This window comes from Diabrotica virgifera, chromosome 10 (genome assembly GCF_917563875.1).
Source record: "Diabrotica virgifera virgifera chromosome 10, PGI_DIABVI_V3a".
Lineage (NCBI taxonomy): Eukaryota > Metazoa > Arthropoda > Insecta > Coleoptera > Chrysomelidae > Diabrotica > Diabrotica virgifera.
In genome coordinates, this window is record NC_065452.1 from 68,238,385 (window position 1) to 68,262,306 (window position 23,922).

Below are 23,922 nucleotides of genomic sequence, written 5' to 3' on the forward strand. Positions count from 1 at the left end.
ATATATATATATATATTTAGCCTCTCATGACGTCCCCCCATGTTAAACTGTAGTCTCTCGTGGCGTCCAGGGCTTCGTGGACTCCGATATACGGTTGCCACGAGGATTTTCTCTAAAATTTATCGCAGGTGAAAGGTACCACTTCCTACAATTCCTGAACAAAATATTGGCCAGATGTCCTCAGACACGTTATCTGTATAATAATATACACATTACTTGGAGCAGTTGCCGTCAGGCGCGCCACGTTCGCTTGCTGTATATCTAAAATCACTTTAACGGTTTTGATGACGTCCAAATATATATTTATTTACTTTAAGGTTGTCGCGGAATCCGTATATTTCAGTTTATGTCCTCATGGCTTCTACTACACTGTTGCCACCTCAAATGTTGGTATTTAGACTTCGGATATTATTATAAATGATTATTGTTGTATGTTAAAATAATTATTGTTGTGACAGATTAATGATATTCTTTTTGTATAATTAACAATGTATTTTTTTACTGCAAAAATAAAAAAAATTAAAAAGTATGTTCATTAAAATTGATGAATTTATCATAACCAGTTGCCGAAACTGCTGGTCTAATTGCTCAATTGTAACATATTATAGAAGTGTTAGAATTTAATTCTTAATTCTTTATTAGAAGATCCAGATTTAGAAATTAGAACCACAAATACATTTAAAGAATATATATATATATATATATATATATATATATATATATATATATATATATATATATATATCTCGGATCTATAATATCTAAAGAAGGCACTTCCAAAAGAGACATCGAAAATAGAACACAGCAGGGCAAAATTGCAGGGCAAAATGGTCTAAAGATAAACGACAAAAAAAGACAATCTATCGTACCTTGGTAGAGCCTATTATGACTTATGGGGCAGAAGTTTGGCAGATCACTAAAAAAGATAGAAAAAGAATAGTAGGTAGTAAAAATGGATTATTTAAGGAGAGCGTGTGGTATATCCAAAAAAGATCGCATCAGGAATGAAGATATTAGAAGGAGGACAAAAACTGTATATTCCATTGTAGATAGAATTGAAACGAGACAACTAGTGTGGTATGGTCACGTCAAGCTAATGAATGAAGATAGATGGCCAAAGAAAGCTTTAAATTACATACCACAACAACGACGAAGAAGGGAAAGGCCTTCAGTTACCTGAGAAGTAAATGTACAGCACATCATGAGAGATAGAGCCATCAAAGAAGACGAATGGATGGACAAAAAAAGATGGCGGTCGAAATGCGAGAAGCAGCAGAGGCTGTAGGAACCTCGCTTATAGATAGATAGATAGAATTCTTTATTACCATATTTTAATAATATAATTTTTCTATTCTCATACTATTATATCAATTATGATGTCACCACCTGTATCATAGATAGAATAAGATAGATCATTAGATAGAACTAAGAAAGCAGGACGACCTTCTCCAGGAAGTACATAAAATAATGCCCTCTATTCGTAACGGAACATCACAAGAAATATGGGAGACTTTTAAACATTGTGTAACAACACCAATTGATCATCCAATGATAAATAATCCTGTGAAACGGAAACACTGGATAAGAGATGAAACCTTACAAATCATTGAGAATAGAAGAAATCTTTGTCAAAGTGGTGTGCATAGTGAAAAAGAAAAAGCTAGTTTATGAAACTTCAATAAAGAAGTAAAACGAAGATGCAAGGTAGACAAAAAACTGTACTATCAAAGTATATGCAAAGAAATTGAGAGACATGATCAGACTAATCAGCCGAGAGATCTATTTAGAAAAATACGCTACTTAACAAGAGACTTCAAAGCCAGAACTTGGGCCATTGAAGACAACACTGAAACTCTGAGAACAAATAGAGAAGGTATAGAGACATGGAGATCGTATTGCAGGGACCTATATAAAGATGATCAATGCCACGAACCTGTTAACCAAATCTTTGACGAGGTAGAAGAAGAACCTGATATACTTGAAAATGAAGTAAGACTAGCGATCCTTAAGCTCAAATATAATAAAGCACCAGGTCCAGATATGATAACAGCAGAAATGCTCAAAGCCACAGAAGAAACTGGCGTAAAATTACTTCATCTACTCTGTAACCAAATATGGCATTCTAAACAATGGCCTGAAGACTGGACAAAATTTACAATAACAACAATTCATAAAAAAGGCAGCTTCCATAAATGCCACAATTGTAGAACTATTTCTCTTATATCACATGCCAGAAAAAAATGCTACATATAATAAGTGAGACTAAAAGCATTCCTTCAAAGAGAAATTCCACAAGAGCAAACTGGATTTACCAAAGGTAGAGGTACTCGAGAACACCTGTTGAATATAAGACAGATAATCAAAAAATCTACGGAATTCAATATTCCACTGTACATATGCTTTATAGATTATCGTAAGGCGTTCGACAGGGTAAAGTGGAGACACTTATGGCGAATCCCAAAAGAAGTAGGCGTACCCCAAACACCTTATTTCGCTTATAACTGAACTATACGAACACACTACTGGATCAGTTAAAGTGCTTGACACACTTTCAAACGAATTTCATCCAGAACAGGGTGTCAGACAGGGATGTATACTATCTCCACAATTATTCAATATATATGGAGAGCATATTATGAGAAGAGCACTTGAAGGATGGGAAAAAGGCATCTCAATAAATGGTCATAAAATAAACAACCTACGTTTCGCAGATGACAATAGTCAATCAGAGCTGATTGATATACGACTGGTTGAAAACGAAAGTCAAATATTTGGTCTGCAATTAAACATATCAAAGACATGCGAGTAAGGGCCAAAATAAAGATGAAATTCGCCAAAGACGAAAACCGGAAAGTAAACACAAGAAGAAAATACAATGTCGAAGCTTAAACAAGAAAACACAAGAATGGGATTCACAAAAAGACTGAAATTAAACCGAACAGCAGTGTCCCAACATGAGGAAACAGTGGAAGAAATATGGAATAACTTCAAGGAGATTATGCAAAAACTGCAAACGAAATTATAGGGATGAAAAAAAGAGAAAATAAATGGATAACTGGAGACACATTGTACTCCAGGGAAATAAGGCAAAAATATACGTTCGGGATACTTGACCAGCCAAGTTGCAAATGGATTTTTTGGATACTATATACCAATTACATTATAAACACAAAAATTTCCGTTACAGATCGGACGATAATTTTAGTTATTAACAAATAAGGGTCAAAAATGGCAGTCTTTTCGTTTAAATCGCTACAGGTAAAAATAAGTAATTAAATATCTTATATCAGATAGAGTATTCATTTTTAGTAGATGAACAAAGGTTTAAAATGGCAATTTTTGAATTTTGGTAAGATTATTTGTTACTTCGGAAATTGCAAAATAAAACTTAAATTTCGAAAATAAAAAAGTTGTTATAACTTTTGCAAAAATAAACTTAAGACTGATATTACATGAAAAATTGGGTCAAAGAGTCCATGTCCAGTCCAGATAATACACAAAAAATTTCAAGGCGATTCGTCAATTAGTTTACATTTTATTCAATTTGTTTATCAAAAAAAAGCCTTTTCTTTGCAATGATGAAGAATGCTTTTCTTCATAAAATAATAATGATACAGCAATTTTGTGGAAACTACATGAAAAAAGAATACTTATGTTTTCAAAGTTTTTAAAAAATAATAAAAAGTCATTTTTATCATTCCGAAAATATTTGAATAACTTTGTTAGTATTGACTGCAAACTAAATTAATCTACTTAGGGATGGGAAAACCTACCGGTTATAACCTAAAACCGGATTTTTTAATTTGAAACCACCGGTTACCGGTTGTTTTTTTGTCCCGGTTATAACCGTTTTTTTTTTAAAGTAATAACCATTGAAAAACCGAATAAGTTACCTGTGGAAAAAAATTAATTTAGAGAAAAATGAAGAAATTTCTATATATTTTTGCACGATTGATCATTTTTGACTGTTTACCGTGACAGATTTTACGTCAGTAGGTGACATTTACTAGCAACTAGACGGTAAGTAATCCAACTCGACGGTAAGTACTCCAACTCGACGGTAAGTAATTCACTTACCGTCGAGTTAAAAAATCTCTTAATTTTAATTTATTTTTTGAAAGAATAAAGAAATCTAACGAATTATTTATTAATATTGAAACTTATGGTACAATTTGTTAAATTATAAAAATATAATTCTTCGCTTCTACAGGCACCAGATATTCCCAATATCATTGCGACCTACAAATTATGAAAAAATCTTCATTAGAGTATTTCTTTTACCTAAACTAGCTTATATTACCTTGTGAACTAGAAAATCTTCATCCGGTGCTTCCATCAGAAATGTTTCAAATTGCTCCCGTGTAAAAATGCTCGCTTTCTTAGGCCTATAGCCAACATTTTTTCTCTTCAAATACGCGATCAAAGTTGAAAACTTGGAAATATCAATGCCATCATAAAGAAAAACGGTGGATTTAATCATTGAATATTCTGCCCAGAGGCTTCCAGGAGCTTTCAACTGCATATGTCCTTGAACGAAATATGCCAATAGAGTCTTTTCTTCATTTCATTTTTTAAAACTTTGGTAGGTATTTTGATAACGGATTTTGGATTTTTCGGGAATAATTGCGGAACACCCTTCTTCCCAAGCCCGTTCAATTTCTTCAAATTCACTTTCGCTCATATTTTAATTTATAATAATCAAAATTGTACTTAAAATTATTGACAACTAAATAAAAACTCAATTCTCCATTGTTGTTATGCACCCTAGTTACTACCTAACAACCAAAGTATCTATCTTGATAAAATGAATGAAACTAGTCAATATGACGAAAATGTTTAATTTTATAATTTATAATGGTATCAATCGTGCAAAAAACGTTATAAGCATGTCGAACGTTAAGGGTAACCGATCTCAGACAATAATTGTCTTCGATCGGTATAAAACCCTTACCGTTCTCCATACTTAATATACTATTTCGATCTCAATCATATATGTATTATAAATAATATGCGAAGTAATTAACCCAAACAACCAAAATTCAACTTTTATTTACTAATAGAGAACTGGACGAAAGTGTCACATCAGCTTTTATGAAACAATTTTGGGTATAGTTATTTAGATTAATAAATGTTTCAAAAACTGAAATGGTGCATGTGATGATAATATTTTACATAAAAAGTAAGTGATCTGCTTGAAATTGATATTCCAACCATCATCTAAAAAAATGTTTATACTTAGTACTTGAGACTTGAGACGCTTGTATGAAAAGTGAATACCGAAATACGATTAGGAATCTCCATTATGTAATTTTTAAACAATAAATAATAATTCTTACTAAATAAAAGGTAGATATTATACAAATGTATTAAAAAATATTACCCACCGAAATTTTTTGATGGCAATAGAGAAGTAAATAATGAATTGGTTTATCGAACTTATTTTTAAGTAAAATATAAGTCATTTGGATATTTTTTTAAACCTGATAGATCCAAGGGACATTTCAGTTGATCGGTAGAATCATCACTTTTGGGAATATCCCAATTATTGACAACGCAATATACGCCGACGCCGTCTACAACGAGCGACGAATCAGAGATTGGGGTACTTTCGCTCATTTTTAGGGTAATTTGAAAGCGCCTGGGAAAATTTTTATAGGTTGAATTGGTTGGGGAATTTTTCGGGGGGAAAATTGAGCAAACTAAAATGCAATATAAATGTAACATTATAACTGATTGCGTATTTGCTTTTGATTAAAAAAACCGAAAACCTGTTTTTGGAACAACCGGTTTTGACCGGTTATAACCGCCAGGTTAAACCGTAAGTAAAAAAAACCGGTATAACCGAAAACCGGTTTTTTGTTTAACAACCGCCATTCCTAGACTTTAGGATTTAAAAAGCTGGTACTTTTACATTATTATTATATTATCGGTTTATAACGCTCTCCGTCTTCCGATACCCGTTCGCCATTCCTCTCTGTCCGCACAATGATCTACTTGCAGACCTCTTTCATCCATGGCTTTGTTTATTCCTGCCTGCCAACTTTTCCTTGTTCTACCTCATCTTCTTCTATCTTGCGGTTTCCAGTTGCACTTGTTTTGGGATTCTGTCTTCATGCATTCTTTGTAGGTGACCAAACCATCGTAGTTGTATTTCGTTGATTTCGTCATTTATTGTATGTGTGAAGTTCATTATTTCTCGTATCCGTTCATTGGTGACATGTTCTCTTCTTGATCTTCCTGCAGCTCTTCTCCAGAAATCCATTTCGGTGACCTCTAACATTCGTTTTGATTTTTCCTTCATATGCCATATTTCGCAGCTGTATGTTATAATGCTTTTCACTACGGCGTTATAGATCTTTGTCTTGTTTTGGTGGTTTATCTGCTTGTCCCAGAGCACTGAGTTTAGGAGCCTAATTGCTTTCCGGCCCTGAGTATTTCGTTCTTTAATGGCACCGTCCAGTGTTCCATCATTCGTGATTTTCATACCCAGGTATTTATATTCGTTACATTTACTGATTGTTAGTTACTGAAGGTAGGGAATAATCGACTTTTTTAGAGGGTTTTTTGAGAATACCTCGAAAAATATGCATTTAATCAAAAGAACTGTAGATATCAAAAATTTATCTTTTAGTAACACAAATTCAATTAAATTTAAATAATCTTTTTTCTAGTATACTGTTAGATCTTTCAAAAAATAATAATATGAAGCTGCTAGCATGAAAATTAAGCGACTTATGATCAAAAAAAGGTCGGTACCTGCTATTCTCTATGAAAAAATCAGTGAAAACAACCCCCTAACTACCCTACTAATTAAAAATTGATCTTCACCTTTCTATAATTCCTTTTATATTCGTATTATCAATACATTCAAGAAATTTGACCTATTTAAAAGGCCTAATTTTAGAAAAATTGGAGTTTAAAGAAAAATTGATTTTTTGCAATTTCCTATTTGTCACCTTTTACTTCTAGGTCTGGATCCCGCGTATGAAAAAAAAGTTGATTAATAGCAAGCTGAAAATTTGTTAATAGCTTAAGGGTGTCTAGTCGGATAAACTTTGATATATGGGAACACTGTAACAGGGGCAGTTTTAATTGTGGAACAGGTTAAAAATTTGGAACGCTCATACCACGGAAACGGCACATTTATTTTGTCCGACAAAACAGACTTAAACTCTCCGAGCAGAGATTAAACTCTCATGCAAAAATCATACTGCTATTTATCACCTCTCATAATTCTTCCTGTCATTTGACATATTCTACATGTTCCACTCATTAAAACGCCCATTTGGTGATAAATAGAAATCTTATTTTTGCATGAGAGTTTAATCTCTATTCGGAGAGTTTAAGTCTGTTCTGTCGGAGAAAATACATGTGCCGTTTTCGTGTTCTGACCGTTCCAAATTTTTAACCTGTTCTACAATTAAAACTTCCCCTGTTCCAGTGTTCCCATATATCAAAGTTTGTCCGACTAGACACCCTTAAAGTATTAACAAATTTTCAGCTTGCTATTAATCAACTTTTTTTTTCATACGCGGGATCCAGACCTATTCAAAATATCTCCGAAAATACTGGAGATATAAAAAAATTATGGACTACTAAATTGTAGCTTATTATTTAATAAGTAAAATTCCCTTGTGCATAGATTTTCATTACAGTGAACAGTTAGCGAGATATAGCTATTTAAAACCTCTATTTACGAGCAATTACCCCCTTATTCGAGTCTTTTAAACCAACCGCAATTAAAAACTAAGGGATATTACAGAATTTAATTTTCACAGTATTATAACTCTTCAAAAATCCTACAAAATTATTTTTGAAAAAACTTTTTATCGTCAAAAATGAAGGAGCTATGTTTATAAAACAATTTTTTTTTAATTCGAATAGTCCGCTTATGAATCATTTTCAATGTATGTATAATACCACCGAACCGGTTCGTATACTAAAAGATGACTAAAAAACTATTTTTATTTGTATTTGTACATATTTGTAAATTCGTATTTTTGTGTAAATAAATTTTTTGTAATTCTTTAATTCTACTTTTTTTTCTGTAAAGATCTATTAAATTATCTACTTATAAAAATTGTGATGTTATTAAGGGTTGTTTTTAAGGGTTGAAATATTATGAAATTTTATCCTAAAGTATAAAACAATCATTATTTAACCAATCAAAACCAAATTTTACCCGTATTAAAGTGTACAATGTTTTTATATAATTTTTGTCAATAAGGGGTAGGTTACACCCCTAAAATAATCAACGCCTTTAAGCATGATATAGAATATGAAGTACAGGGTGAGATGATCGTAATCCCAAATTTTTATGTAAATCGATGCAAGCCGAAATGATTCTTTTAGGATAAGTAAATTTTTTATAAATTGGAAATTGGAAAAGACTGCAAGACTTGTACACACTTCTGAATAGGTCAAAACGGCAAACAGGTGTATGTTTTCAAAAAACTTTTGATAGTGTGTAAAAAATATATTTTATATCAGCTAAGTACTTTCAGCACATAACGTGCCATCATCAGAGCTTCGTCCTCTTAAAATACCTTCATAGAAGAGCAATTGCTTAACAACACAACAAAAAACATGAATACTGGGCAAAAGCCACAGATATAGGGTAATAACCCTTTACAGTGAATATAATCACATCTAAATTCTTTAATTAATTTATCAAGGCAACATGGCTGAGTCAGACCATTTTGAGCCCACGTGAACAGCAGATCAGCTGAGGAAGACTGTAATTTTTTATATATAGCTCCAATAAGACCAATCTGCCTTTTTCAGATCAATATAATATACGAAATGAAACTCTTGGTTAATCGCTCTTTTCTTTTCCATGAATTGTGCGATTGCCAAAAAGGGTGATCAATTAATTGTAGATCTTCCGGCTCTGAACCCTTCTTGTTCTTCTGCTTCCATTTCCTTGTATTCGTCTTCTATTGGGTTTTTTAAGATCCTTCCGTATATTTTTCTGATTGTTGGTGTAACGGAAATACCCCTGTAGTTATCACATTGTTTTCGATGTGTACTTTTACATAAATGTTAAAAAAAACTTTTACCTTGGTTAATTACGGTCAAAGTTAGCCACTTTTTTATTTAATTCACAGCTAATTTGTTTATAACAATTAAGAAACCTAACTAGCGGTATTTTGAAGTTCAAGGTATGTATTTAGTTTATGTGTAAAAGTTTGAGTAAACGTGAACAGAGTGGTTAATATATCTTTAAAAATGACGTCCTAACGAAATCGACTCGTGGTCGGTGGAGGGGAATTATTAAAATCCGTGCACTCAAAAAATGAAATTTATTTTTTAAAGATATGTTGCGCCTAATACCTAAGGAGTTTGTTGATGGATTTTGATCATTATTTTTTTAATTTATATATACTTGTAGTCTTGTAGAGTATGTTATGTACACATAAATACCCACCTAACAATACAAAATGTTATGGGGCCCCCTCTTATCGCTCAGGGATATGAAAAATAAATTACGACCTACCGAGTACATAATATACATATATAATTTTATAAAAATCGTTCAAGCGGTATCGGAGGATTATGGCAACTAACACTACGACAGGAGAATTTTATAGATGTAAATAAATAGATGGATACTAAAAAATAGGGGTTGGTGATAGAAGGGTGAAAATTAAGGGTTGTATATATTTTTTAATGGTACATAATATAAAATGAAGGTAGACAATTTTCTCCAAAACAATAAAAAAGTGGCAGGGGGCAACCTCCCTTATAACTTATGGGTATAAATAATAGATTACAACCTATTTTCAGTCCAACAGAATATACTTGTAAAATTTCATAAAAATCGGTCAAGCCGTTTCGGAGGAATATGATAACTAACACTGTTACAGGAGGATTTTATGTATATAGAAGTAACTGTGAATTAAATAAGTAATAAAAGTGGCTAACTTTGCTCGTAATTAACCTAGGCGAAAAGTTTTTTTTTTGAAAATTCGTGTAAAAATATCAGCTTTTCAAATCCCAACGCAGATTTAGTCAATATGTTAATATGGTTACTCAAATTTTTTAAATAAGTTGAAAATATAAGTATTCTTCTTTCCTGTGGTTTCCACAAAATTACTGTATCATTATTATTTTATGAACAACAACATTGCAAAAACATTGCAACATTTTGTGATAAACAAATCGAATAAAATTTAAACTAATTGACAAATGGTCTTGAAATTTTTTGTGCATTATGTGGACTGTTTGACTCAACATTTCTTGCGATATCAAAGTCTTAAGTTAATTTTTGCAAATGTTATAGCAATTTTTTTATTTTCGAAATTTAGTTTTATTTTGCAATTTCCGAAGTAACAAATAATCGGATCAAAATTCAAAAACTTCCATTTTAAACCTTTGCTTATCCACTAAAAGGTGAATAATCTAAATAAGATATTTAGTTACCTTATTTTTACCTGTAGCGATTTAAACGAAAAAACTGTCATATTTGACCCTTATTTGTTAATAACTAAAATTCTCGTCCGAACTGTGACGGGCATTGTTGTATTTATAATGTAATAGGTATAACTCCAAAAAACTCATTTGCAACCTGGCTGGCCAAGTGTCCTGACAAAAACCTTATTTTTCTGGACTATTGCAACTAAGAGAAGAAAGAAAGAAACTTAAAGAAGAAATGTTACAAAAAGAAGCAACCGAAGAAGGAAAGCAGTAGAAAGAAAATACAAAGAAAAAATATAGCGGTTAAAAAGCAAGCCAGAAAAGACAAAAGATACTATGTAAATGATATGGTAAAAATGTCAGAAAAAGCCGAGCAAGAAAACGACCTGAAAATACAGTGCAATATCATCCGAAATTTGACAGGAAAAACACTAACCAGTAATAAACAAATCAAAGATAAACAAGGAAATATAGTTAAATCAGAACATAAATTAATAATACAAAGATGAAAAGAACACTGCGAGGAAATATACTCCAAACACCAGATATAGACGAAGATAATATAATACAGGAAATATACATTAGAACAGTTGAAATTACGAAAGAAGAAATACAAAACACACTGAGTCAACTAAAAAAATGGGCAAAGCCGCTGAAAGCGACAACCTACCGATAAATTTAATAAAGGCGGACGCAAACGAATCAGTAGAAATGTTACACAAACTCTTTAACAAGATATGAGCCGACCAGGAGCTCCCACAGAAATGGAACGAGGGTGTAACCATACCAAAAAAAGGGGGTTTTAAATAAATGCTAGAATTGGCGAGCAATAACACTGCTAAGTGCCATATTCAAAATAATGTCAAATATCATATTAAATAGACTGAACTAGACAAGAAACTAAGACTAAGAAGCAACCAAGAAGGCTTTCGCGCAAAACGCTCCAATATCGACCACATGTGTAGTCTATCAGTACCTCTGGATCTTGTACCTGTACCGCTGTATCTCTTGTAATCTATAATTATCTTGGAACAAGCTAGTGAATGGCAAAAAAATATAAACATAATGTTTACTTTGACTTTGACTTTGAAAAGGCTTTCGATAGTATAAACAGAGAACAAATGTGGAAGATTCTAAAACTATATGGACTACCGATAAAATACATCAACTTAATCAGACTATTTTACAAGAAATATAGAGCCAGACTAGAACATGCGGAAAAAATTGTAGTAGATATAGCTATACAAAGCGGAGTTAAACAAGGATGTCTGCTATCCCCGACATTATTTCTAATAATAACGGACTGGATCATGCAGAAAGTAAGCGATAATAAAACAGGTATTCGATGGAAATTGCATGACTAGTTGGAGGATTTGGAGTTGGCAGATGACATTTGTCCCCTAACCGAACATAGCAGCCATAAGTAAAAGAAGCTTGCAAAATACTCCAAGGTAATGGACCTGAAGATAAAGACAAAAAAACAAAACTTAAAAAAAACAGCAACCAAGAAACTAAAATTAAAATACAAGGAAGACAAATACAGGAGGTAGATAACTTTACGTATCTGGGATCAATCATGGAAAAAAAGGCGCTAGTAGATCAGATGTAGAAAGAAGAATAGTAAAGGCACAATATGCACTCATTATATAATCATATAATGCATTAAGGAAAATCTGGAACATACGGGATATATCAGAATTAACCAAAATCAAAATATTTAACAGTTGTATTAAGACTATATTGTTGTATGGCGCAGAATCTTAGAGACAGGAAGAGACAACTAGCAAAAAATTACAAACCTTTATAAATAAATCGTTGAGGAAAATCCTAAAAATATACTGGCCAGATAAAATAAAAACTTAGATCTACGGAGAAGAAGAAAACAAGAGAAAATATCAGTCACGATTAAAAATGGGAAATGGAATATACATACTCTGAGGAAGGATCGAAATAATATAACCAAACAAGCACTCGAATACCAACCAGACGAAAGAAGAAGAAAAGGAAGGCCTGATAATAGCTGGAGAAGAACTGTAATAAGAGATTATGAAAGAATTGGCCTGAGATGGAGAGAAGTCAAACAGAGAGCGAGAAACAGAGAAGAGCAATGGAAAATACTTGTATATGCTTCTTTTCATGAGCATTTTTCAGTGCGTCACAAATGATAGAAAAAAAGGTAAGTCCGTGATAATATACATTTTAGTGACATGACATTTTAGTTAAATCTGACAGTTGTCACATTTGATTTGCAATTTGGCATAAAATCAAATCAATTGTGTTTATTGCATTTATAAAATGTTATTTTCTTTGATTTGTATAGTCTTATAAATTGTTCAGATTATATTCGTAGATATATTATATAATTCACAAATTATCTTATTTTCGATTATGGCGCCATTTATTGACAACTAGAATAAATGTTATAAATGTCACCTACGAAATGTAATCACCGACGTGCGTTTTTTTCTGTCATGTACAATTTAATGCGTTAGAAAGAAATCGAAAAACTGTGACGCACTGAAAGATCCTCATGAGAAAAAGCATAGCAAATTTCGAAAGAATAAAACAGAAAAGGATGCGCTGATCCTGCGAATCAGCCATCTTTGATTTTTGGCTAAGAAACGCAAGAGCGCCCAATTGGGACCGTGCAAGTTCGGCAAAGCGACCTCTATTTCTACGCTCTGTACTTTTATTCGCACTTTTAATTATATTGGCCAATTATATTAGTCCTGGTTGCTGGATAATTGTCAAGGCTATAGTCCAAAAAAATAATAAGGAGAAAAAATAAGATGCAGGTTATGTTATGCAAACGAAACCATTGTATGTAGTAAATAAAATTAGTTATTAAAATGTAGTACTGCAAGCAAAATACAATTAATTAAATTTACCTTTATATAATAATTGCATATCATATCAATATTGTGGAGCAATATATAATTTTTCTGCTTCAATGACAGAAGGTATGAAATATACGTCAATTCGACAATTTCAATTGAAAATATGAATTATTTAAGATAGTTGCAATTTTTCTCCGCGACTCGCGCACGGTCGTTTCTCGTTTCCCTTCCAAGTACTTGCACACCGCGAATACTTCATAATATGGGAAGGCATTACAGGGAGAGAGAGAGAGAGAGAGAGAGAGAGAGAGAGAGAGAGAGAGAGAGAGAGAGAGAGAGAGAGAGAGAATTATTAACTTTAAAAACTAAACATTTGTCAAGGGTATATAGTGGATTGATAAGTATATTACATTATAACTTATTCCATCGAAATCTTCCGAAATCCATAATCTTCTTCCATCGAAATAAAATAGAAAATTTAAAAGTTTAGAAAATACATCATTCATAATTACACCCAAGAAATTTTTCTAACATGATTTAAGAGTATAAAAACGAATTTTTCTAACATGATTTAAGAGTATAAAAACGAAAATAAACAATTTACAGCAAATCCTTATCGTATATCCGAGCAAAACCACCTAGTTGGCAAAAATTATAAATAGAATTTGTCTGGGTTCTACAACTAAATTCTCACATAAACACGACCAAGGTTAAATATTTTACTTGATACCATAAGTACATTGTTGCCAGTATAACGGATGCCAAAGCGAGCGCAAACTGTATGTAATTATTCTTGTTAATATACACGCTGTATATTGATCGGAAGCCAAGAGTCAAAACTATACAGAAGCCACGAGGGACGCAAATGCAATATATATATATATATATATATATATATATATATATATATATATATATATATATATATATATATATATATATATATAAATATATATATATATATATAATATATATATATATATATATATATATATATATATATATATATATATATATATATATGCTTTCTGTTGTTTTCCGGGTTTGACTCCGCGTTGAATAATTTTGGTTTTGAGAAATACCATTATTTTGACGACATTTCGGCAAAATCACACTTGTCATTGTCAAGCCAGGTAGTTCCGCTTCTCGCTGCTGCTTGAAGTAGCGAGAAAGATGTGACTCTTGAGCCGGGACATTTACTAGTCAGCTTCGATATGGTCTCACTTTTCAGGAATGTTCCTATAGAGCAGGGGTGAGCAAATACTTTTAAGCGCCGGCCAAAATGAAATTTTCAAAGTATCTGCCGGGCCGGAGGACTATACCGCATATGTATGCCATGCACACGCTAATGTTTTTGGTGAAGAAAAGAAATAAAAAAAATCCACAAGGAAAAAGTTTTCCTGTAGTTGGCTATATACCATGTAATACAAAAAAAGCAGTAAAATCCTGTATAAAAGGTATATTTAAAAAACCCTCAAAAGGGCCACATCAAAATCACATAACTAGTTTTCGACTGGTTTACCAGTCATCATCAGTGCTTACGTGACATGTACATGCTAACCACCAAGATAATATTATACAAAAATATGTGGTTCAAAGCCCAGTAAAAGTAGTCCGTCAAGGAAACATTGATTTAAAATGCTACCTTAAGCCTGGATGTTTAAAATATTTTCTAATTTGCCCTAGGTAACATCTGAGATGTAGATATGACTTGTTCACATGTTGGAAGTGAGACGGCAAGTGACTTGCCGTCTCACTTCTAACATGTGAACAAGTGACTTGCCGTCTCACTTCCAGCATGTGAACAAGTCATATCTACATCTCAGATGTTACCTAGGGCAAATTAGAAAATATTTTAAATATCCAGGCTTAGTAGCATTTTAAACCAATGTTTCCTTGACGGACTACTTTTACTGGGCTTTGACCCACATATTTTTGTATAACACTATCTTGGTGGTTAGCATGTACATTGCACGTAAGCACTGATGATGACTGGTAAACCAGTCGAAAACTAGTTATGTGATTTTGATGTGGCCCTTTTGAGGGTTTTTTAAATAAAAAAAATTGCCTGTGGAATTTTTCAACGGGCCGGACACTCTAAGCAAAAGGAGGAAGCTATAGAGGAATAACTCGACATCATAAGCAAAAAGTATCCAATATCACCGGATACTCTAAACCTAACCAAACACTGCTTAAATAATGCATATTTCATCTATAAGGAACAAAGATATAAACAAGTTGAGGGAGCACCGATGGGTTCCCCACTGTCACTAGTAATAGCGAACATGTTTTTGAAATAAATAGAACAGCGAGCAATAGAAACAGCTGAATACAAACTCAAAATTTGGCTTAGATACGTGGATGATACTTTTATCATCTGGACCCACGGAGAAGAAAAACTAAAGGCATTTTTAGAATACATCAACGATATGCACCATAAAATTCAGTTTGCCATGGAACTGGAAGAAAACGATCAAATACCATTCTTAGATGTGTTAATAATAAATAAATGAAGAAATGCATAATGTGAAAACAGCATTAAGAAAAAATGGCTTCTCAACATACACCATCGAAAAAGCACAATATGCTCGAAGAAGAATTAAGGACCCAACAGAAGACGAAAAACCGATCGGCAAAACCATTCTGCCATATAAAGGGTACAACAGAGAAAATAGGGAGAGTGCTGAGAAAACAAAACATAGAAACGGTATTTAACACGGACAGAAAAATCTCAACTATTTTACCAACAGCAAAAATGAAAATATCGTTAGAAAATCAAGGAGTATATGAGATTCCATGTGGGGATTATGAAAAGTCATACATCAGGCAGATCAACCGAAGAATCCATGTTAGATGAGATGAACACCGCAATGCCATCGAAAGGAGAGAAACCACGTCATCCCTTGCACAACATGTCGCAAATACAGGAAATACAATAAACCTCAACCAAACAACGAGGTTAGCTAACATATAAATCAAAAGAAAACGCGAAATCAGAGAATGGATAGAAATAGAAAAAAATCCTAACAGTCTAAACCAAAGAGACGATGCTCAAAGGCTTCGGAAAACGGTACTGAAGAAAAAGACCAAAGTAAATCAGACAGCATCGACGCGTCTAATCCCATCGGCTCCCCCAACCTATACTGGGCTAATAACACAAGAGCCAAGAGACGCGCAGGCGAAGGAACTCATCATGATCAACTATATAGGTACTTACCTGACTTGACAATGGCAAGTGTGATTTTGCCGAAACGTCGTAAAAATAATGGTTTTTCTCAAAACCAAAATTATTCAACGCGGAGTAACACCCGGAAAACAACAGAAAGCATATATAGCTCCCGCGGAAACTTCAAGTGCAACATATACATCTCTTCCTTCTTGGTGTCGCGGTAATGATATTCTTGCTATTGCACTGCGAGGATGATGTTTCATTGCCTTTTTGGGTGTGGTTATTGTTCTTATTTTTCTTTGATAAGTCTGTTATCATGTGTTGTAAAAATGTACACGTATTTTCATCGACGTTATATCAGTCTTTATATACCTAATTACGTAATTCTTATAATTCTTCTGTTTTATTATAGAAGCGCAAGAGGATTTATGCATATGCGGATTCAGAAGAACGTAGAGGATGGCAGCTTCATACTGGGACAATTTAGCAAGCCTTTTAAATCCATACCAGAAATGATTAAACACTTTTCAATTAATCGCCTACCAATTCGAGGAGCAGAACATATGTGCTTGTTACAACCAGTTATTGCACAACTTTTGTGATAAGGAACTAGTGAACGATGAACGATGATGATGATCCTGGTTCAGGTTTTCTGGTTGCAATATATTTATAATCTGTAATAAGCTATACGGAGTAAACGCAAATTGCTCTTACGATTTTGAAAGTTTTGTGTAAAAACAAGAAGGTAAACTATTGGAACTTTAAGTTATTGTTATTTACTACCTTTAGGTCTATGGTTGCGTAACTTGAGAGAATTGTAAGGATGCACATCAACCGAACGATTCAGAGCAGCAGCATCTAAGATCAGAATAACCGTGATGATTGCCAGTCGCGGAGATGGCACGTAAAGAAGAAGATGACTATCTTTAGTAAAAATAAACGTATTTTTAAACTGACATAATTTATTTTCATTAAAGTACATATTTGCAATTTTATTAAATAATTATTAAAATGACGCATTAAAATAGCTTCAGAACCACATTAACGGCATTATTTTCAAAATAATTGTAGGTAACTCTAACTAGGTAACTAAGTTCTCATTTTTGTTTCCATTTTAAAACAGAAGCTTTTGAAGTTAGCTTTGATGTAAAGGAGTTAAATGGACCGAACATAACACAGACAGAGTTCTTATGCAGAATCAAAGCTGGTAAATTAACTTCCATTTGAGGTTTGAACTCGATTGCTGTTAATATTTTCTGTAATTATTATGCGGATGTGCTTCTTATAGTAGGAGAGCTAGTGAACCCTCCGAGTAACGGTTTTCCTGTAAGGCTAGAAATTTGTATAATGATAAGTCATAGCCATATCACACCAAGGCTAAAAGCCATGACCTGGCTGGCATCAGCCCTGCAGCGTATTTCCGTTTACGTGTTCATTTTAAGACAGTGTGGTTTTGAAGTAGACACCGAAACGGTAATACAGCTTTTTAGTTCCAAAAAGGTATTGCTTTGAAAAAGCCAACCTCCCAAATGTGCACGGGTTTGTACCGAAACATGTGTCGTTGGAATGCTACAAACAAGTACATAGAACTAGGCCTATTCGTTGCAAGTGCTGTTTATCAACTTGGCTTTGAGGGTTGTGTTGTTGTGTATTTAAATCAATTTAAACGTGATGGAGCAGTTTAGAATAGAATAGAATAGAATAGAAATATGCTGTATTGTCATGAAAAATTGTACAATTTTATCGACAAAGCTTATAAAAGTCAAGAAAACAAAACAATAACAATCCAATTTACTAAAATTACATAAATCGTCAAATATTTAAAATAATAATAACAATAATGAAGTTGACTACAAATGAAGGTGAATGAACACAAATAATCAATTGCAAAATTTAAAATAAATTGCAAATGCATAGTCTACCTAGTAATTAATAAAAAAAGTTTTAAAAGTTAAGCTGCTGGGTATGAGACCCAAATATAGATAAAAAATAATAAAAATACTACTTGTGCAAAGGGTACTGTAATTTCTTAGTTATTGATTAAGAAAATCTTCTACTGAATAATATGGTCTTTCAGATAGGTAGGCTTTTGTCAGTTTACGGAATTTGGGGAAAGATGCTGCAGATTTAAGTTGTAGAGGGAGATGGTTGTAAAGTTTTTTTTGCGGAGTATAATATAGATTTCTTTACTAACTCCGAGAACGGGGTTGGCAAATAGACGTTAAACGTAGAATTTCTCGTGAAGTAGTCATGGTTAGGTCTTGGTGAAAAGACATGTAGATGTTTACGAATTAAGCAAACAGTTTCTAAAATATACAAAGATGGAAGGGTTAACATTCCGTGATCTTTGAAGTAACTTCGGCAATGTGTTGTTCTTCTGAGGCCAAACAGATATCTTATTGCTCTTTTTTGTAATTTGAAAATAACATCGAATTGGGCAGCTGTACCAGAACCCCAAAAAGGAAGACCATAACGAAGATGCGACTCGAACAAAGAAAAATATGTTATTTTGGAAGATTCTAGACTGAGTTCATTCGAAACAGATCTTATAGCATAGCAAGCTTAAAACAAGCAAGTTTAAAAGTGTTTGTACTAATATCTCGTAAGATTTTGAAATTCTGTTGTTTGAACAAAATTCATTTGAAGAAAACAGTAACTATAAGTGCAACGTTCAGTGTTCGTTATCTTATACCGGTAATTACGATGACATTTTTGTGCTTATAGTATTAACATTTTAAATTTTATTTAAATTGAAGCTAAAATATGTTTGTATAATAGAATAAATACTAAAGTTTTATTGAGCATTACTAAAAAATGTATACGTATAATAATGTTTTACTTTAATACAGGATGCTTTGGTATGATACTACTTGAAGTTTATTGAAAATTTATATAGAAAAATAGAAGGAAACTTTGGTAACAAAATTGTTTTGTTTAGATAGATCCAACGAATGATATTTGTTATTCTGCAGATAGGAGCCATTTGTGATAAACAGTTCAAATAATATAAAATAACGTTATTATTTAACATGTATTTGTGATAATTTTACGCGCTAAATTCTTTTACAAACCAGTGCGCATTTCAAAATTAAACGTCTTGAAATGCACACGTGTTTGGAAGCATATAATATAAGCTCCGCCGTTCCCGTGCCAATTTCAAAACTACCCTGTCTTGAAATGAACACGGAAACGTAAATACGCAGCCCTGCACGGGTATCTACCAAGTGATTTGAAAAGTGCATAGGTTAGAGGGTAAAATAAACTTTCTCCTGTTAAGTTTAAATTTAAGTATGTGTTTGAGTAAGTCATTTAGAAGAAATGTGTACAATGACAGGCCGTTCTGAACAGCATAAGACCTTGACAGGCTAGGGGAAAGATTAGGATTTTTTTGTTGTTTTCCTAAAATTATTTTTTTTGTCTTGAGTGACTTTTCTCTTAGGTTAATAGTTTTTGACATATAAGCGATTAAAAAGTTAAAAATTGTGAAATCAGCCATTTTTAACCCATAAAAACTATATGAAAAACTGAAAATTTTAATGTTGTGTGTGTGTGTGTGTGGAGAGAAAGAGATGGCATTAGACAAAGCGTCTTTTTGCCACAGAATTTTGTTATAGATATGTTTAAATTTTTATCTTAGAATCATTTATAAACTTGATTAAGATATTAAATATAGATTTGTCAGAATAAGATAAAAGATTGCTGATGCTAACTGGAAGGCTAATGTTAAGGTTAATTAAACCTAAATATAAGTTTTGAGTCTGATCCCTATGATTAAGACAATCCAAGAATACATGGTTCAGATCCCCGATGGACTCATAGTTACACGGACAGAAGGGAGTTTCATAGATTCCAATCCTATGTAGATGCTCTGGAAAAAGGCCATGGTTAAGTTTTAGCCGGGTTATTAATGAGGAATGTACTTTGTTATAATTGTAGTTAAAATGAGGTATACATTTGGGTAATAATGGGTGAATAGAAAAGTAATGATTTCTTGATGTCTGCTGAACATCTTCGTATTTGGACCTCCATCTTTCCCTGCCAACACTTCTGATAACAGAAAATAGGTCTTTGAAGTTGAAAATGTTTGTGATTTCTGGTATCTCGGATGTATTTTTTGCCATTCCGTCCACTATTTCGTTTCCAGTCCTTTAACCCACAGTAAAGTAACTGTTTTTTTAGTGGATTTTAGATTATGTAATGTTTTTTTGATATCAAGAATACTGGAGTTTTGGAAATTATCTAATGGATGGCTACAAATAGCTTGTAGTACTGCCTGAGAGTCTGAGACTACTACAACGTTCTCGCAATAATTAGAAGCACACCAAGTTAGTGCTTTCTGTATGGCAGCAGCCTCGGCTGTAAAAATAGAACAGCAATCCGGAATTCGGTATTTTTCTGCATAATTGTTGTTTGAAACAAAAAATGCGAAACCAGTACTTTCATCTGTTTTTGATCCATCTGTATAAATTACTGTTAAATTTTTCCCTAATTTGTTTAGTATGGATTTAAATATAAGATTTGTTAAAGTTGGCAAGTCTGAATAAGATGGCATTATAATGGTTGGTTTGTCTATCAGAACTTCAAAGTCATGTTCGAAAATAGGAAATTTTGGTAGCTGTGAAATATAAGGTTGGTAAAGATTCGTATCGATAAAAGATTCTGTAAGAGGAGGCGAATTTTTTATCCTCCAGTAAGAATTTGTTAAATTTTCTGTCGAAAGCAGACCTATTTTGTGAACCATAGTTGTATTAAACGTTCTGTATTTTATTAGACATTTGTTTGCTAATATTTGCCTACGTATGTATAAAGGTGGTTCTTGAGCTTCTGCTAGAACTGCATGACTTGGTGAGGACATCATAGCTCCTAGACAGATTTTTATAGATTTATATTGTATTCTGTCTAGTGTTAAAAGATTTGTTTTGCAAGTAGAACCATAAAGAATACAGCCATAATCTAGAATGGATCGTATGTAGGATCTATAAAACATTAAGGAAATATATTGGTCTGCACCCCAACTTTTTTTGGAAACGAAACGCAGAAGGTTAATTCCACGCTCTGACTTTTGTTTCACATATTTTATATGGCTAGACCACAAGAGTTTTTTATCTAGGATCATGCCCAGATACGTATACTCTTCTTCTAAGGGAAAAGCATAATCACCTATATGGCATTTGCCTCTGATTTTTTGTCTACGTCTTGTAAAACATACAATCGAAGACTTATCTTTTGATATGCTAAATCCCATGTTTTTAACCCACCTATCTATATTCCTAAAGTTACGTTTTAGATTAAACATACAATCATCGTAGGATTTATGGCTGGTATATAAACATATATCATCGGCATACTGTATTATTTTACATTTGTCATCTATCAGGTCATGCAGATCTGCAGTGTAAACATTAAATAACAAAGGGCTTAGAATTGAGCCTTGTGGAAGACCGTTACATAATATTCTTGGACCGTGTAATACATTATTATGGTCACGTAAATATATTTTTCTGTTAACATACAAATTTAATATATTTACAGATAATCTTTTATCGATACCACATGCCACCATTTTTGAATATAATATATCCAAATCAACCACGTCATACGCACCCTTTAAATCTATAAACAAACATAGCATAAATTCGTTCTTTGAGAAGCAAAGTTGAATATCCGAAACTAAATGTATGAGAGCATCAATTGTGCCTCGACCTCGATTTTAATGTTGCGAAGGTAGGTAGATATTCTTTAAACATCGATTGATGAAATTCCGAAGAGTATTTTGCAATACAATATCGAAAACCCCTTTGTTTTATAATTGCTAATCAAGCAGGCGCGACACTATTTTTAACCGTTGCATGTAGTATAGGTGTATGTAATTAATATGCGTAAATATATGTGCGGAAAAATATTCCGATTCAATTTTTTTTCATCATCTTGTTTGAAAAGGTTCCCTATTAACAAATTTGCATGTTGCCATGGTTAAAAATTGGTCAAAGATGTTTTAAACAATTTTTTTTTAAACTTGAAAATTTTCCGCATATACAGGGTGTAACAAAAATTCAGGTCATAAATTAAATCACATGTTCTAGGAAAAGATAGATCGATTAAAACCTTACTTACCTTCGTACAAATGTGCACATAAAAAAGTTAAAGCCCTTTGAAGCTACAAAATGAAAATCGATATTTTTCAATATACCTATCGAAAACTCTTAGAGATTTTTTATTGAAAATTTACATGTGGTATTCTTATGTCAGGAACATCTTTATTAAAATAAAAGTGAAATTTATGCACCCAATATAAATTTTATGGGGTTTTTCTCCATTAAACCTGCCCCCAAACTCTTGTGTACGTTCCAATAAATTATTATTGTGGTACCATTAGTTAAACACAACGTTTTTAAATCTTTTTTGTCTCTTAGTACTTTTTTAAAAAGCCAGTTTTTATCATGCATTTTCGTTAGACCCTGTATATGCAGAAAATTTTCAAGTTTAAAAAAATTGTTAAAACAAATTTTGACCCATTTTTAACCCCGGCAACACGCAAATTTGTTAATAAGGAACCTTTTCAAGCAAGATGGTGAAAAAAAAATTAAATTAAAGAATATTTTTTCGCACATTTATTTACGCATATTACATTATGCTACAGTGTCGCGCCCGCTTGATTAGCTATTAAAAAACAAAGGGGTTTTCGATATTGTATTGCAAAAAACTCTTCGGGATTTCATCAATCGATGTTTAAAGAATATCTACCTACCTTGGCAACATTGAAATTTACAGTTTTTCACATAGTTTTTGAGGGTGAAAAATGGCCCATTTTGCAATTTTTAATCACTTCTATGTCACTAAATGACATATCGCTCTACGTCGCTTAAAGTCACTAAAAACCTTTTCTTTTTGAAATGATTTAAAAAAACCTAAAAAACTTTGTTCGATGCAAAAAAATAATTTTAGGAAAAAAACAAAAAACCCTAATCTTTCCATTCGCCTGTCATTGTACACATTTCTTCTAAATGACTTACTCAAACACATACTTAAATTTAAACTTTACAAAAGAAAGTTTATTTTACTCCCTAAATTATGCACCTTTCGATTCACCTGGTAGATACCCGTGCAGGGCTGATGCCTGCCAGGTCATGGTTTTAGCCTTGGTGTGTTATGACTATCACTATACAAATTTCTAACCTTACAGGAAGACCTTTACTGGGATGGTTCACTAGCTCTTAAATTATTAGAGGTTAAAGCAGTAACATAAAAACATCCTAAAAATGTACACCTCGCTTCCCGACTTTGTTAGTGCCATAACCCTAAAAAAATGGAAAATTGTGTTTTTGGCCTAATATGTTCATTTAGGTGTTGTCTTCATTGTGCAAATATTTCATATACAGTAAAACCTGTCAATAACGGTCACTAAAAATGACAGAACTATTGGCCGATATAAAAAGGTGGCCGCTAATACCAGGTTTTTTAGTCCACAAATTTTGGTTTGGGGAACTTTGAAACTGGCCG

At 32.7% G+C, this 23,922-nt stretch overlaps 1 protein-coding gene across 1 annotated transcript in view; it reads left to right on the plus strand.

The window, feature by feature from the left end:
* LOC126893049 (uncharacterized) overlaps positions 1 to 19,171 on the plus strand; it is a 54,231-nt gene extending 35,060 nt beyond the window's left edge. The window contains exon 9 of the mRNA XM_050662989.1: positions 16,835 to 19,171. Within this exon, the coding sequence (XP_050518946.1) occupies positions 16,835 to 17,024 (190 nt within the window). The 3' untranslated portion in view covers positions 17,025 to 19,171. The remainder of the gene's footprint in view (positions 1 to 16,834) is intronic.
* The last annotated feature ends 4,751 nt before the right edge of the window (positions 19,172 to 23,922 follow it).